Here is a 16,527-nt window from a genome sequence, read left to right as displayed (position 1 = left end):
ACGCAATTATGTTTAAATATCTTTTTTAGTCACTCAGCTAATGAAATTTGTTCTTTTGATCCATTTCTGTTAAGTGCCCTTAATCATTTGGCAGAAGGGGCAGGTAACAATTCAAAAATTGATATAATAATAAACTTATATATATTATATCAATTTAGCTATAATTTTAAGAGTTAAATATAGTTTAACCCTAAACTATACTTTAGCAAACAATTGTGGTACCTCAAATATTTTTTTTTATAAATTTTGTACCTCTATTATCTCTACTATTTCACTGCTCAAGAAATCATATTAAACCGATATCAAAAGTGACATGATATTGATGACCAATTGAGTCACGACAAGTGAGATAATTGAAAAAAAATATGGCATGACTTTCACGTTTAAAAAAATATTAAAAATAAAAAAAAATTCAAAACAAAGTTACTTTTCGTAAAAGCCAAATTACAAATTAATTCAACTTCATTACTGCAATTAATCTACAGTTAATTTTTTTCTTCATTTCATTAATGCCTCGTTAGTGTAATTAAATTCTCGTTAGCTTTTTTTTTTCTTTCTATTTAGTTGTTTTTACTAAGTCTAGATTCCGAAAGACATCGCCATAATGACCACCGCTAACCACCATCGACTTCCACTCTTCGATTGTTGATGGACACCAAAAATTCACCATTCTATTATTTTGACCTCCTTTTTTCAACTCCAACCTTAGATTTGCCAAAATGAGCCTCAATTTTCTTAGATATACATCTAAAGTTTTAGCCTTTTTTCCTCAACTATCCGCTTTTGGTTATCAATTGGTCACTAGTGTCACATCACTTTTTTGTAATGGTTTGGTGTGATCTCTTGGATAGTCAAATAGTAAAGGTACCAATTTGATAAAAAATTCTTGAGGTGCCACAGTTTTTTGATGAGGTATGGTTTGGAGCCAATTTGGTGTTTAACATTTAAAATTGTGACTAAATTGACACAATATGTAAAAGTTGAGGGCTAAATTTATTATTAAATCAATTTTTAGAATATCACCTCACCCTTCCGTTAAATACTTAATGGCAATTAACAGAAATGGACCCAAAAGAAAAAAACTTGATTAGTTGAGTGATCATTTTGAAAGTTTTAAAAGTTGGGTGGCCAAAAAAAAAGATATCTAAGCATAGTTGGGTGACTATCAATGTAATTTATCCTTTATTTTTTACCGATAATAGTTTTTATAAGAAATAATATAATTTTTGACCCCTAAATTTGAGACATCAAAATTTTAGAAATACAGATTTGAGTACACAATTATTATTTACCCGTAATATTCAATATAAATATATCAGAATTATGACGTGGATAATCAATATTTAGAAAAATACATAATGAAGGTAAACGAATCAAAGTTGTAAATTATAATACAAGCTTGTATTGGCAAAGGTTATGAATATTATGTGTGGAATAATTAGTTTTAATTATATGTAGTTGGTTGATTTACTTACTTAATTTATTTATTTAAATTTAATTAAAAAAGACTGTTTTTTTTAAATTTTATGGTATAATAATAAATTTAGTCATCTATATATATATTTTTATCAATTTGGTCATTTTATAATTAAATTTAACTCTCAACCTATTAAAATAATTACTAATCTTTAAAAGAATCAAATTATTATTATTTTTAATGAAATTACTGATTAAAACATTAAAAGAAAAAGAAAAAGGAAGGCTTTTCCTGACAAGTGATTGCTCAAAAGTAGGAAAATATATAACAATTGGCTTTTAGTGATGAAATATCAATCTTTCATTTCATTGGATTCTTTTTCCAAATGATAAAGAAGTTTTTATGTAGTAACAATTGGAAATTTCTTTCTTTTAGAAATTTCAAACAGAGAATCCCAACAAGACGTTACATTTATATATTTTCATTCCTTTTGTCAATTGATATTAATTACAAATAATTTGTCGATTGAGTATTAATTCGATTAGTATGACTATTGTTACTAATGCAGGAGGACTTGAGTTCGAGCGCATTATCCTTCTATTTATAGGTTGGGAAGGAGTTATATGTAGTTTACTTTTATTTGTGATATTGAGAGAATTTTAAAAGAATGAGAAAATATGAAAATTATTATCTTAGATTTTTGGATGTTTCAATTTTTGGTATATTTCCGATCAAATTTAGTTGATAGATTTGTTTTTGTTTTTATCTTTTAGACTCGGGTCTAAACCGACATAATATATAAATGTTGAGTATTAAAATTGATATTATACAAATTTTAAGAGTGTCATGTCGATGTTTAAAAGTTGGTAATTAAAAGAAAAAATAATTAATTAAATGATCATTTTGTAACTTTTATAGCGAGATGATCCAAAAAAATTTACCAACTATAATTAATTTTTTTTAACATACAAATCAACCTTCAAAATAGTTGCGAATGAAATAAGAATTAATCCGAATTTAGAAAATAAAAAAGAGATCCACAAGTTGGGAAAAGAGAAGGTTGTTGAAGAAGTGAGGAGGTGAGAGCTCTTATCATTTATCAATCAAGTTATCAAAAGGGGTATCATTATGTACAATATTTTTGGGGTTTCTTGAAGAAGAAGAAGGAGGAGGAGGAATCTACCAATAGGCATTGTCTTGTAGAAGACTTTCCACCTCAGACTCACATGGAATAGTTTAAATTCAACATTACTTTGCAGCATTTGGATTTGTGGGATACACGCCATGCCACACTATATACTCTTTTGCTTTTCACTACTTCATTACTAAGTCTCCATCTAATAAAGCTATAACTTCCCCATGCCCAAAAACAAATATTAAATACATAAAAAAAAAAAAAGAAAAAAGTAAGCAAGTGGTCCTTGTCAAGATGATCACTTTTTTAGGTTTAATATATATTTTTTTATAATTATGTATATTTTTCATTTCAATGAATATATTTAGCAATTAAGTTTATTTTGATTCTTATATTTAGATTAATTTTTTTAAATGTGCCTCATAATTTTGGTATGCTTGTGAGATCGGCTTGGAGTTGCGCTATGGATGTTAAAGTTAATAGAGAACCAATAGTTAAGGTTAAAAACTGAACCAGACCAAACACCTCGCAACCACTAATAGTTGGTTGCGTCAAAATGAACATAGACGGTACAAGGAAACCTCGTATCGAACTTGCATGCTTAGCTGGGATTGCTAGAGACAACCATGGCAGATGGATATTTAGCTACGGTCGCAATATTGGAAAATATAGTGTTGAACAAGCAGAATTTTAGGCAATTTATGATGGACCCCCCCCCCCCCCCAACAATTGATACTTTTATTCTGAATAATTTACAAGATGATATTGATGTAATTATTGTTCTATAATTTACAAGATGATATTTATGGAAGGTAGGTTCAATATTAAAGTAGATTTGATTGTTAAGTTTAAATATTAAAGTAAACTAAACAAAATATAAGCATCAATGTGAACTTAATTGTTAAATTATATAGGGCTAATTTCACTAAATGTCACCATATTATTGTCTAAATTTTAAATTAGAGTTGAAACTTTAAAATATTGTAATTGAACCCTTAAAATGTTAGTGTTATATTAATTAGGTCATTTCATCGGTATAGTCATCAATTTATGCATCAAATGATAGCTTGAATCTAATGTTGAGAATATATAAACATGTTGATCGAATTCTAAATAACACGTGTACCTATTGTACGAATAGCTCATATCTAACATGTTTGATCTAAACTATTCATGCGATAAAATACACGTATTCACATTTAATTCATGTATTTTAAATATGTTCATTGTCAAATTCGAACCGACATTTAACTCCCAAATTAAAATCTAAAATTACTATAATGATATTTTAATAACTCAATTAAAATATTTAAAAATTAAAAAATAAACCCTTTATATGAAATGAAATGCATCTTCTCTATTTGGCATAGGGGATCTGGTTGCATTTTCACCTTTTTAATCAGACTTCCTCAATCAGCATATTCTTTTTAAATCCCAACCTCTCGTTAATCACCTTTTTTCTGAGGGACACTCCACCAGAAATTGAATTATTTTTTTCTTCTCTATTTGGCATAGGGGATGTCTGGTTGTATTTTCTTGCTTTTCAAACTATAAGACAAATGCATACTTACGCCAAACTTTCAAAACCCACAGTCTCATAAGAATTACATGTAACTTTTTTTTAATTTATTTTCATATAGATGGATATGATTCTTTACTTTTTTGACTTCCAATGCATGCATGGTGTGATATGGAGAGCAAATCCACTGTTTCAAGATCATGCCTTGATGCTATTAACTCAAGTCCCCACCTTTACATAAAGAAAAAAAAAAGCAGTATAATTTGCAACACTATGATAAATTATTATTTAATTCAGGCCATATTTTGGCATCACTCATATGGAAAATGCCAGGCAAGCCGACATTCCTATACCAACTGCCCACTGCCTTCTGTACTGCTTGCTTATTGATTCATTAATGGTCTCTGTTGTTAATTTGCAAGTTGCCTTGTCAATGACAAATTGCATTGCATTATTAAATCCCTGTATGAATCAGATGTGGGGTTCACCTACACACTCAAATCATATGCATGCATACATGTATGTATGTATGTATGTATGTATGTAGAAATGGAACTTTATCAAACTGTTAACCTTTACACAGCATTATATCCTGCAATAATATTACATGCACCAACTTGTCACCATTGAAATATGCATTAATCTACGTCAATTTTTTTAAAGCTTTCTTAGCTATAACTTTCTTTGAAAAAGGCATATTTTTAAAAAGTTATCTGTGAGTTTTACTTAACAAATAAATTAATCGTTTTTTATCTGAAAAAAAGTATAATAACTATTAGCTTATGTGTGTGCCATTAATGAAAACCCCACCAAACTGCAGTCGTTCATTGTGGCAGTGGTGCAAATTGTGATATTGAAATGAACTAACCCTAATGCGAGCTAAAGTGATCATAATAGTATCCAAATGGCTGCATGCTTTAAAATAAGTAAAAGTATTATGGAACCACTGTATTAAGAATTAAATTATATTTTATTTTCTTTATTTAAAAAATAAGTAAATTAATTTATATATGTTAAATTAAAAATAAATTAGTTATTTTGTTAAAAAATTATCTATTTTTTATTAAAATTGATTCTTATATATCAACATAAGATATAAATGGCACGTCACATATCATTATTTGATTATTTCGTCAACTACACCAATTTTTAACAATACAAATAAATAAAATTTTTAACAAAAAAATTAATAAATAGGTGAAGAAAAATGTGTGAAGGAGACGGATTAAACAATGGAAACTCGTGCAACTTTCGAATGATTGTCCCTTCTTCTACTTTTTTTTTTTTTTTTACTTTTATTGAATCTGATGAAGTTCATGAAACCCATTCCTGCAGCTTTCTTCATAATTTCATTCATGCATCTCTAGGTGGGATCTCAGACATGTCTTAATATAATATATATGTAGAGAGAGATATAGCAGAACTGAGAGGCAACCCTGACTGGCTAAAACAGGAACCAGTTCGGCCAGGTTGATCCAGCCAAGAAGTACCTACTGGCTTTGTTCTTGTTAGGCAGTGGTGTTACATTACATAAAAATAAAATAAAAAAAGAAATTAGTGGTTCATTCCAAAGTAGGCCAAGAACAAAGGAGGAGGTGGCCACACTCTCAATTTTATATAGAAAAAGAAGAGTGTCCCTTTTCATCAATTTTCATATATTATTTGTATTTAATTAAACCCCAAAAGTTGGTAAAAGGGCACATGATACCCACCTGTCTTCTGTTTTCATTTCTCTTTTTGATTCCAATGAGATTACCAACTTTTGGTCTCACATTTTTTCTGAATTTAAACCCTTTGATTTCGATTCATCAAAAGCTTTTTCCCAACTCATAAATGACTCAATAATACCACCCAATTTCTCTTTCCATTTCTTTTCTCTTTTAATCTTATGCTGGGCTGCTTCTTTTTTAATTGAGTAAACATAGTAATCATTTTAACATATTCATCACAGTTTCATTGTTGATATACTTTATTCTTTCTCGTCTTTGCTGTGAATGCTAAAATGTGATCCATGGACGCTAAATACATCCCTAGCTATCCTCTCTCATCCCATTTGATATTTATTAATAGTTAGTTTGATCTATAAATCAAGGCGAAGGTAGAGAGGTAGGCTTTGGACTTGGCTCTTTTAAAAATAATAGATTTATCATTTAATTCTTTAAAATTTTATAAAATTACACTTTGATCCTTTAAAAAATTTATGATTCACCTCTACTTCTTCTAAAACAATTTTCTAAACTCGCTTAAAATATAAACATGGAGAATAATCCTAGAATATCTCACTCTAAATATTTGAAGGTTTATTGTAGATTGTAGATTGGGTAACGAATATGGAAGTACTTCATACCCATTTTCCAAATAAAACCCCAACTTGCCTCCATTCTTTAAAACAAATCACTTTATTCGGAGCAAATTATTTTTTCATCTTTACTTTCATGTACAAACTAACTTATAAATTTATACCTAATAATTAAATAAGTCTTATTATTAAAGAGTAAAATTTGATATATCAAACCGTAAATCAAATGTATGGATTTCTTAAAATATTTATTATAATAATTAATTTAAGTGTCACATTTTGTGTGCAATGAACCCAATAAGGAAGTCATTGTCACCAGTGCTAAGATGGTGATTATAACTATTATTGGGACTTGGGAGAAAATTAAAAATAGGCTTACCTTTAAAACACTGCCATATTGTTTATGCATTGGGGCCACCATTGCTTTACCTAAATAAAAAGTTTGATTGACATGGATGGGTTTGCCAGGTTTTGCTTCTTCATTTGTGCTGCTCTTCTCCCAATTAGGTTGGATGGAGTTGGATTAGTTCAGGCTCTGGAGTTTTAGTTCGATTTATATTTTAATCGAGTTTACTTTTTTTCATATTTCAAATGAATTTTCTAATTTTAGTGAACAGGTTAACTTTTGAACAAGTCTAATTTATCCCATTCTCGTCCTTAGTTTCTTTTGCCTTTGTTTATGAAAGTTCCAAGTAAAATATATACTGCTAACTTGTACATCTCTTTAGCCTCATTTGTGTACTTGAAGTAGCAATTTTCCTTTAGGCTATAAGAATCTAAATTGTATGGCCAACCCAATATGGATGTTCCATTTGTAAGGCTTGACTAACTATGATTAGCTATTGGTAAGCCCAAATTTTTTAAGTGTATACTTTTATATACTATCTATTTTGGGCTTGTATAGCTAATAAACCCATTCTTCTCTTTGATACATTCAAGCCCAAATATTAGGTCTATTAAATCATTTTGTTTTGAATATTTTTAGTTTGGGTAATTCAAGTTATTTTGGGTTTTGATCTCGAGGTTCAGTTTTTTTTTTTAAGGTCGGATCATTATGAGTTGATATTATTTTAGGTTTTGATTACTTCAAATTGAGGTCAGTTTAGGATTTTTCTTTTCTAATAATTTCGGATAATTTCGAATTCAAGTTAATTTTGGATTGTTTCCAGGGTTGAACAAATTTAGATTGTTACCTTTTTTTTATAATTAAATTATGTTGTGTCAAATTTAAATTCAGATTTATTAAGTTATGTTTTTTTTCATTTCGGGACAAAATCAATAAATATAAACTCCCTGCATAAAAAATAAGCCTAACTAGCTTGTTCAAATCTTAAAAAAAAAAAAAAAAAACTTTCACTTAAACCAATGCTTTTTTGAATTGGATCGTATTGGTCGATCGGATCAAGAATCAACGAGGGTACTAGTTTAAAGAAAATCATTAGACTAATTAATCTGAGAAACGGTATAAATCAATTAAACCGAATGGTTGAGTTGAATTGTTTTTTTATCTTTAATGATTTATTTAATTGAATCGAATCAATAGACAAACCAATAACCTAATCGATTCGATTACCAATTCCACCGTCAAAACCTCACCAAAAAAAAGAAAAAGATACCTAATCGTTTAATAACCAGGAAGCTTTGGAGTTCAATTTTGTAATAGTTCATTAACAAGCTACCACAAATTTCTATTGGTGCCCTTATCCAACTTCAAGCAAAAAGATTATATGCATGCATTAACTCAATGGCATGTGATTCCCATGGCGACAAATGATGGCCATGGAAGAAGACAAGTACAAGACGGAAAAGGGAAACAAAAGCGTCTTGGTTTCTTTCTACTTATCAACTTGAATCACGCAATTTCCTGGTCTATTCATTTTACAAACAAAAAACCTCAAAAAAACCCAGCATCCAAAGTCATTCTTTTGCTGTCTAGACTTTTTATGTCACTGTAAAAAAGGGTCAAAAAAAGCTATTGGATGTAGACCCTGTATGCCCTAATACAATGTATATACAATGCCGTCCATACTAGAGCATTGTTCATTGTTCATGAGGTTTTTGCAATGACCCAAAGCTGAAAAATGAAGTAATATTAACATTGGTACTAGAATTGCAGCTAGTAATATAGACCTCTCACGGAGGTAACATGGGGGACAGGTGCCTATGCTGATTTAGAAGGAATTTTTTGTCTTGTGATCTCAAAACACTATTGGAAACATTATTGCACATTTCATCATCTATGTCAATATTTGGAGACAAGCGTTGTTGTGACATTGTGACAAGTTTTAATGTCATGTTAGCTAACTACAGTGACTTAAAACCAATAGCAGCGACAAGTAGCATGTATGAGGTTTTGGTCCCCCCGCTACCTGTAGCAACTTGCAAGGAGAGAAAAGAAAAATAAGGTCATATAGATACAGTAAAGCAATGTTATCAAAGCTTGGCAATTTCTACTAGCACAATTTGTCTCTGTCTCCCTATCCTTACTGGTTTGCATGTGCAGAACTTTCTCATTTCAATGGCTGAGAAACAGTCCACCTAAACAGCTAAACTTTGAGTTGTAAAACAAGCAAATGACAGGATATGAACTAGAGAGGAACAGGCATGTTTTGAAAGGGCAGCGAGATCCGTATCTTGGACCCCATGGCTTAAAAGGGGACCAGATTATGTCAATTTTCTTCAAGTTACCAACTTTCCAGTACAATCAGAACACATTATCTTATCATTTGAAGAAACCCCAATTTTTTTTTCACCCATTTAATCCCATTTCTCACTAGGAGCTAGAGATTATATATGCAGAATGATTAGCTGCAGTAGTTCTTGCTTTACTTGTGAGGGTGAGCACTGAGCAGACATGTAGAATTATTGTCCCTTATCATGATGATTTCCAACATAAATTTAATTACTAATCCTAGTACCTAGATGATTAATTTGGTTTATCAAATTAGGCAGTGCCACCTATCATGTCATGCATGCATGAAAATCGTATCCTACAAAACTGCTGCAAAATATATCAGCATTGGAAGAGCCCTAAACATGATTATGTTTTGAAAATCCATGCAACATGTTTCATGAAATTAATATACCTTGTTTTTTAGAGTTATTTTACTTCAATAAAATCAAATAAATGCTTGTCAAGTGATATATAGAATCCAGGAGGAAGTTTTTGGTAATGGAAAAAGTGAATTTCTGCAAATATATTCAATATTTTGGATTCAAAAGGATGCTGCTGTTATTATACATATGGATGTTCAATATTTATGCAAGCAAAAGGAGACGTATCCTCGAAACAAAAAGAAATTCCTTATCATTTCATAAATTTAAAACTTTACAGAAATAAAGGAGAGATTTCCTTTTAAGTTGTGAGCCCCTACACTTTTTTCCTCATGAGGGCCAGAATTCAATGGCCAAATACATTTTCACAGCTTTTAACATCCTTACAGTACAAATTGTACATTGTCAATGTCAGAACAGAAAAGAAAAAGGACAAATAACAACTGGCCAAGTAATCTTCTTGTGACCACCTATTTCTTCTCTTCATGTGGATTTGAAATGGATTCTAGTCCATTCATTTTCCTGGAAAATGAAACATGAAAGAATATCAGCACTAGAGCTTGATTTTCCAATGGAACAATTATCAAACAAGCAAAAGGAAATCGGAAAAAAAGATCATACCGATTGATTTTTTGCAATGGAGAACTGCCTCATATATCGAGCTTTCAGAATCACATGATTTTCGGTACTCGTCGGCGGAGTATGCGACGCTGATTCTAGGAGATGTTGTGGTCGAATACACCCAGTTCTTCCTTGAATGAACTCTTGCATCAACACTCTCAGCTCTACCACTTGACTTGCTTCCTCTTAATATCCTTCTATATAATGGCCTAACAAAGTTCAAGTATTTGGAAAATATCCGCTTGGACAATCTTCGACACCTTGTCAAAGAAGGGTGACTCGTTTTACATGGCGGAACCATGAGATCTGGTGCATGTGAAGTGGTAGTAGGCAGGGATGAAGTCGAACCGGAGACTTCGTACGCCTCCACCTTCGAAGGGTTAATGAAAAAAGGCATGACATGGCCATTGGAAAAGAGCTCATCGGCATGAACAAGGGTGAGGGGAGTTTGTGAAATGGGAAAATCAAACTTAAAATCCTGAGAATTTCTGAAGAACCTCTTGGAAGGTGGCATCCTCGGGTCCATTTCAATGAAGGAAGCTTCATCATATGCATCAAGTGAAGCTCTAAGGGAGCTGTCTACACTATCTAAAGAAGGTTTTAGGTTCACTAACCAACTGTATGAAAAGCTTTCAATGGAGAGGGGTTGTGAAGTTTCCATGGCTTCCACTCTATGAAAGGGATGCAAGAAAAACAGAGAAGAAGGGGACTACAAGTAAAGGCCCCAACTCTTTTGTAACATATATATACCTTAATATCCCTCCTTCCTAACAGCTTTATATATGGTTTATTTGGCAAGAGACAATGGATTTTAATAATTGAAAAGGGAAAAGGAGAAAAGGAACAGAAAATGTGTAACCCCACAATAGCACTCATATTGTCTTGTTGCATCAAACCCCTTTACCCCACACTTTCCTTTTAAACATTACAAAATAGATGACTTGTTGGCCAAACTTGTAAGAAAGAAATTAGGTTCTTGTACATAGTCCAATCTTTATCTTAAGCAGCATTTTATAAACTAAAACAACTGTCATTTCTCATAAATTTATAGGCTATAAAAGGTGAAACAAGAAATAAAGGAAAAGCAGGTTCATGCACAAGCATTATCTATCCAAGGTGCTACTTAAAAGTCTTAAACTACAATAAAGAGTAGCAAATGTCTTCCTAGCTATGTTACCCCGAACTCGAGAAGTGAGTGTTGATATGAATATGTATCTTGCATGGGTATTCTAGATACCCTTTTCAAGTTTTTTCATATATTTGAGGGATTATACCTTTTAGCCTACTCTCATTATAATTGCATAACCATTGCAAAAAGACAATATCGCAACAAGACAGTGAACATATATGATATTACAGGGCATGGAGAAATAGATGAAATAAAAATGATGCACATTGTCACACGTTTATGCAGTTTGGTCCTTGAATTAGTTAAACAGATATCTTAAAAATCTCAAGGGGAAAAAAAGAAAATATCAATAATGGTAAGGGAAAAAGCAAATAGAATCTGATATGTTCTATTGGTAAGGAAAATTGAAGGTTTTGCATCCACTACCATTTCTAGTGGTGGGTGAGTTTTGGATATCCTCCTTCAAAACTTGGAAGCCAAAAGAAAATGATGTTGTTTTCATTTACCGACAATCTATAAAAGAACAAAATAAACAGACAAAGGTTCCCCCTAGATTTGTCGGAGAATGAAAAGACAATGACCTAGGTTTCATGGCCAAAAGCCAAAAATAAAGAAAGTGACTTGAAACCAACTTGTCCCTACATTGCATCCTCCTCCAGGACAAACAACAAGCAATAAGATAGGGAATTTAATCATTCACAAAGCAGTTTTAAGTTCAGAAAAAAGAAAGAATGTTTTTTTGAGTTCATAAAATATCCATTACAGCTTTCAAGAAAATCATTGTTTTTCAACTCGTCTAACATCCTAACATATATAAATAAAGAAAATTATATAGTATTCTGGGTAAAAAAATGAACAGTGTTAGGTGCAATGACAGAGGATAGTCATCAACTCTTAAAAGATTAGTCTTTATGGACCCTCAAACCATGAAACAGTTATTTTTAAATCAGTGTCATCTAAGTGCCACACACCATGAAAGAACTTAGTGTGCAGTGGAACTTAGGGACTATTTAAAAGGTTGATCCAAAGTGCTTGGACATTTTAACACTGAATTGCAGGCAAAAAGACCTAGCAAATAGATGATGCCCCTATCAGCAAAGATTGCTTATTTTTAGGTATGAATGAGCAGTGAAGCCACTTGCAGTCTACATGAGTTTTTTGGCTTAGAAAATCCCAAGAAATCTTCCCTCTTTGATATTGCAGTCATCTACAGCACCCATCATATAGGAAAATATCTTAATAGAAAATTCAAGATAGTGGAAACATATTGCTTTGATTTTCATAATATCTATGAACACAAAAAGCATTGATATCTAATAAGTTCCTTGCTTACATATAAAGACAAACACGAAAACACCATACCAAGGAACAGAAGTGGTAGCATTCCTCTGCGTATTACAATGGGGACGATTCAAAGTACCCATTCATTATTGAAATTTCAGGAATAAAATACTAATAAAAATCAAAATCCAAGGAAATTTGAAACGAAATAGATCAAATTTGATAGCAAATTCAACTCTAAAATATAAGAGAAATAACCCAAACTTATAAAAAGAATCCCAAATTCAAAAAGAATGAAAACAAGCCCAGAAATATTCAAATAAACACACACATATAAAACCAACACATAAGCAAAAAAAAAACACATTAAAAAGAGAGACTTTAAATAAATAATTCAAAACAAATTTCTTTTAAGAAAATGTAAATTGATGGAATTTTATACCAATCACGATATAAAGGAAAATTATACAACAATTCCCTTCCCTCGAAGACTGAACTGCAAAATTATATTCCATTGCCGGGCTTTGAAATTGAAAATTCAAAGCAAGAATTTTAACCACAGTGCTACAATGGATTAGTTGATATAATATTCAAACTATTATATTTAGAAAAGAGTAAAACTTTGAATAAATAATTAACAATAAATTTCTTTTAAAAAGCGTACTTTTTTTTTGAGAAATTTAAAAAGCGTAAGTTAATGGAATTTTAAACCTATCACGAGATAAAGGAAAAGAAATACATTTCAAAAAAGGACTAAAATGAGGAAAATCCGACAATTGCCTTCACACGAGGACTGAAATGTAAAATTACATTCTACTGCCGAGATTTGCACCCGGAAATTCAAAGCGACAATTTTAACCATAGTGCTACAATGGATTAATTTAGATAATATCGAAACGATTTATATTTAGAAAAGAGTAAGACTTCAAATAAATAATTGAAAATAAATTTCTTTTTAAGAAAATCCAAGTTAAGGGAATTTTATAGGTTTTTTTTCCATAAATAATATAAAAAATAATTAATTACGAAAATTGTATAGGAAACAAATTAATTACGAAAATAAACATTTGTTATAGTATTCTGTCGGTGCTGCCTGACATATTGACGATATCAAACTAAAGTGTGATAAACTAAAATATTCAAGGACCTGATATGTAAATTGTCCATTTTTAAGGGTGTCTTGCTTCATAAACCATCATTATTTATTTTTATTTTTATTCTCCTTCAACACAAAAAATAAAGAGGTCTCTTATCAATTACCAATAAGATTTTTCTAAAGCTTTTATAATTATAACTTTATGTTGTGTCTGTAAATCAATTTGATTATAAGGATAATTATAAAAGCTTTAACAAAATCTTATTATGTATAATTTATAATTATTAGTTGAATTTATAGTTTTCAAATATAATGTGAGTAAAAAAACACTATGAATTACATTAACTACTATATCAAACATAATTTAAACAGGAAAATTAATTTTTTTAAATAAAAAATTTATTTCAGATTGCAATTGGCTTTTTTGCGGAAATACTTTTTAGCAGAAAATTTTTTTAGATTAATTGGTAAGAGGCCTCTCTATTTTTAGTGTTGAAGAGAAATAAAAAGAAAATAATAAATAATGAGGGTTTACTAAGAAATTAACCCTATTTAAGGCTTGGTGGCGCAACATAATCAGTCGCATAGTTTTTTAGCAGCCAATCTAATGGGCAAATTTCATATTATGTGTAATACCCCGAAAATTACTACAGTAAGAAAGTAAGATAATATCCTTGATATAGTAAAATAAGTAAATAAAGTGATAAAAGGATAATATTGACTTATGTCAATATTGGCAAGTATATTATGACATATTAATTCAAGAAAGGATTAAATCGCAAAAGTGAGAAAAGTTTTGTTGCCCAAGAGTAAATACTCAAAATTTTAGGGGTTAAAGTATAAATACAAAAAGTTTAAGGACCAATAGTGTAAATATTTTAAGGATGAAATGATCTAGAAACTAAGGAAAATGGATGGATTAGGACCAAATTGAAAAAGGTGAAGAATTTTGAGGCACTAAATCGTAATTTTACCAAATTAAGTGATGACTCAAGAATAGAATTTTAAAAGATCATAAAGGGCAAAATGGTCAATTAGAAGAGAGAGAAATCTAGAAGATAATGATGATGTTGGAGATATTTTAGATTAATTAAATAAATATTAGTTTATTAATATTTTAATTTGATTTTTAAATGATATTTATTATTTTATTATTATTTTATTTAGTATATATATAGGAAAAGAAAGATGAAGAATCATCATCAACCTCCCATGCATTCCAACGTATGGGGAAAAAAGAGAGAAAGAAACTTTCTTTTCTTTACAATTTGGTCATTCCACCCAAAATTCATCATTTTCACCTAGAAATCAAAAGAATTTCCATATCCATCAAGAGAGAAAGATAACAAGGAGACTATGGGGAGCTAGAATATCAAGTTAGATTCAAGAAATAGAAGCTGGAGAAGAGAGAAAATCAAGTTAAAGGTTGAAACCAATAGGACAAGGTAAGAACATCAAGATTTCAACATATTTTTAAGTGTGATATTATTGAAAAAGCATGGAAATGATGTTATAGTAGAGTTTTCTTATATAAGGTATTGTGTTTTTGATATATTAGTGAAGGAAAATAAGAGAAAGTGATGGGAAATATTATAGAGAAAGGGAATAAGTGTGTCATAAACTTAGTAATCAATATTTTGCACTAAAACAGTTTTGGACAGCAGCACTAGGTTAAATTTGAAAAATCACCATAAATTGTGAAAATCGAATTAGAGGATGAATAAAACATGAAATTAAATATTATTGAGTCTAGTTTCTCATAGAAGAAACGGTGTAAGCAATGAAATTGTAAATAATGAAATATGATAAATTTTGTGTGACAAGGTCTGAATGAATTTGGGTTCTCTTGTTCTGACTTTGGAAAATCATAAAAATTTAAATAAAAAATAAATAGAGGCTTAAATTTATATTCTTAGAATCCTTAATGACTTTATTTTCATAAGAAACAAACAGAAACATCATTCGAATCCTGTACAAGGAGATAATTAATTTTTAGTGAAGAAGGGTCGAAACTGTCAGACAGCAGAACATGGATGAGTTTAAACAATAAACTGTACTTATTGGCTAAACCAAAAATTCTGAAAATTTTATGGTAAGAATATATATGAGTCTAGTTTCATATAAAATTTTTGGATCTCAATATGGAGTTTTGTAGCTTAAGATTTAATTTATTTAGTGACTATGACTCAAGTGAACAACTTGTTATGAGTAAATAAGTAAATAGTGGTATCATGTATATATCAAGGATGTGGAATGGAGTGGAGGAGGAGGAAAATATATGTGAATATTCAGATAATATGATTTTATTTTAAAATAGCTAATTTACATGTTTTAGGTTCAAGGACTAAATTGAATAAAAGTAATATTTTAAGGGCAAATTGGTAAAGATGTCAAAAAGTGACCAAATTGCATGAAATGAATTGTTTTATTATTTAAATTAATAAATTGAATGAAATATATATATTGGATTGAGAAATTGATTTGAATTGTGAATATGAGAAATTGTGAATTGAATGAAATGGAAATGAAGCTTTGAATTACATGAGTAAATATCGGGTCTCGTAGGCCCTATTTGTTATGAATATAATATTTCGAGGATATGCTGTAAGGAATTATAAAAGCACGTTAATAATTTAAAATTTTTAATTCAGATGAAATTTTGCAACTCGGTTTAATACGTATGCAAATGTATGTCTTCTAGTAATGTCGCGTACCCTATTCTGGCGTCGAATACGGGTAAGGGGTGTTACAATGTGACATTGCCAGATTCGGTCATAACGTTTAGACCGGGTTTGGGGTGTTACATTAGGTCTCTAAATATTTTAGTTTATTACATTTTAGTCTGGTGCCGCCAAAAGGTCAGGCAGAACCGGCGAAACACTGTAACAAATGTCTATTTTCGTAATTAATTATTTTTTATATTATTTATGTAAAATAGCCAATTTTATACCTATCACGATATAAAATAAAAAAAAT

The 16,527-nt window shown here is 30.2% G+C and overlaps 1 protein-coding gene across 1 annotated transcript; it reads right to left on the bottom strand.

The window, feature by feature from the left end:
- Nucleotides 1-9,654: 9,654 nt before the first annotated feature.
- On the bottom strand, nucleotides 9,655-10,815 carry LOC105765490 (probable membrane-associated kinase regulator 6). Its single transcript, XM_012584620.2, has 2 exons — nucleotides 10,046-10,815; nucleotides 9,655-9,946 (listed from the first exon to the last, which is right to left on the bottom strand). The coding sequence occupies exons 1-2, from the start codon at nucleotides 10,704-10,706 to the stop codon at nucleotides 9,939-9,941; spliced, it is 669 nt and encodes a 222-aa protein (XP_012440074.1). The 5' UTR covers nucleotides 10,707-10,815; the 3' UTR covers nucleotides 9,655-9,938.
- Between the last annotated feature and the right edge of the window lie 5,712 nt (nucleotides 10,816-16,527).

The sequence above is a fragment of the Gossypium raimondii genome, chromosome 12 (assembly GCF_025698545.1).
Source record: "Gossypium raimondii isolate GPD5lz chromosome 12, ASM2569854v1, whole genome shotgun sequence".
NCBI lineage: Eukaryota > Viridiplantae > Streptophyta > Magnoliopsida > Malvales > Malvaceae > Gossypium > Gossypium raimondii.
This window is presented reverse-complemented; position numbering and strand designations above follow the sequence as displayed.

Excerpts from the sequence above, each read along its gene's own strand:
- LOC105765490 (XM_012584620.2), bottom strand. The coding sequence starts at position 10,706 with ATGGAAACTTCACAACCCCTCTCCATTGAAAGCTTTTCATACAGTTGG.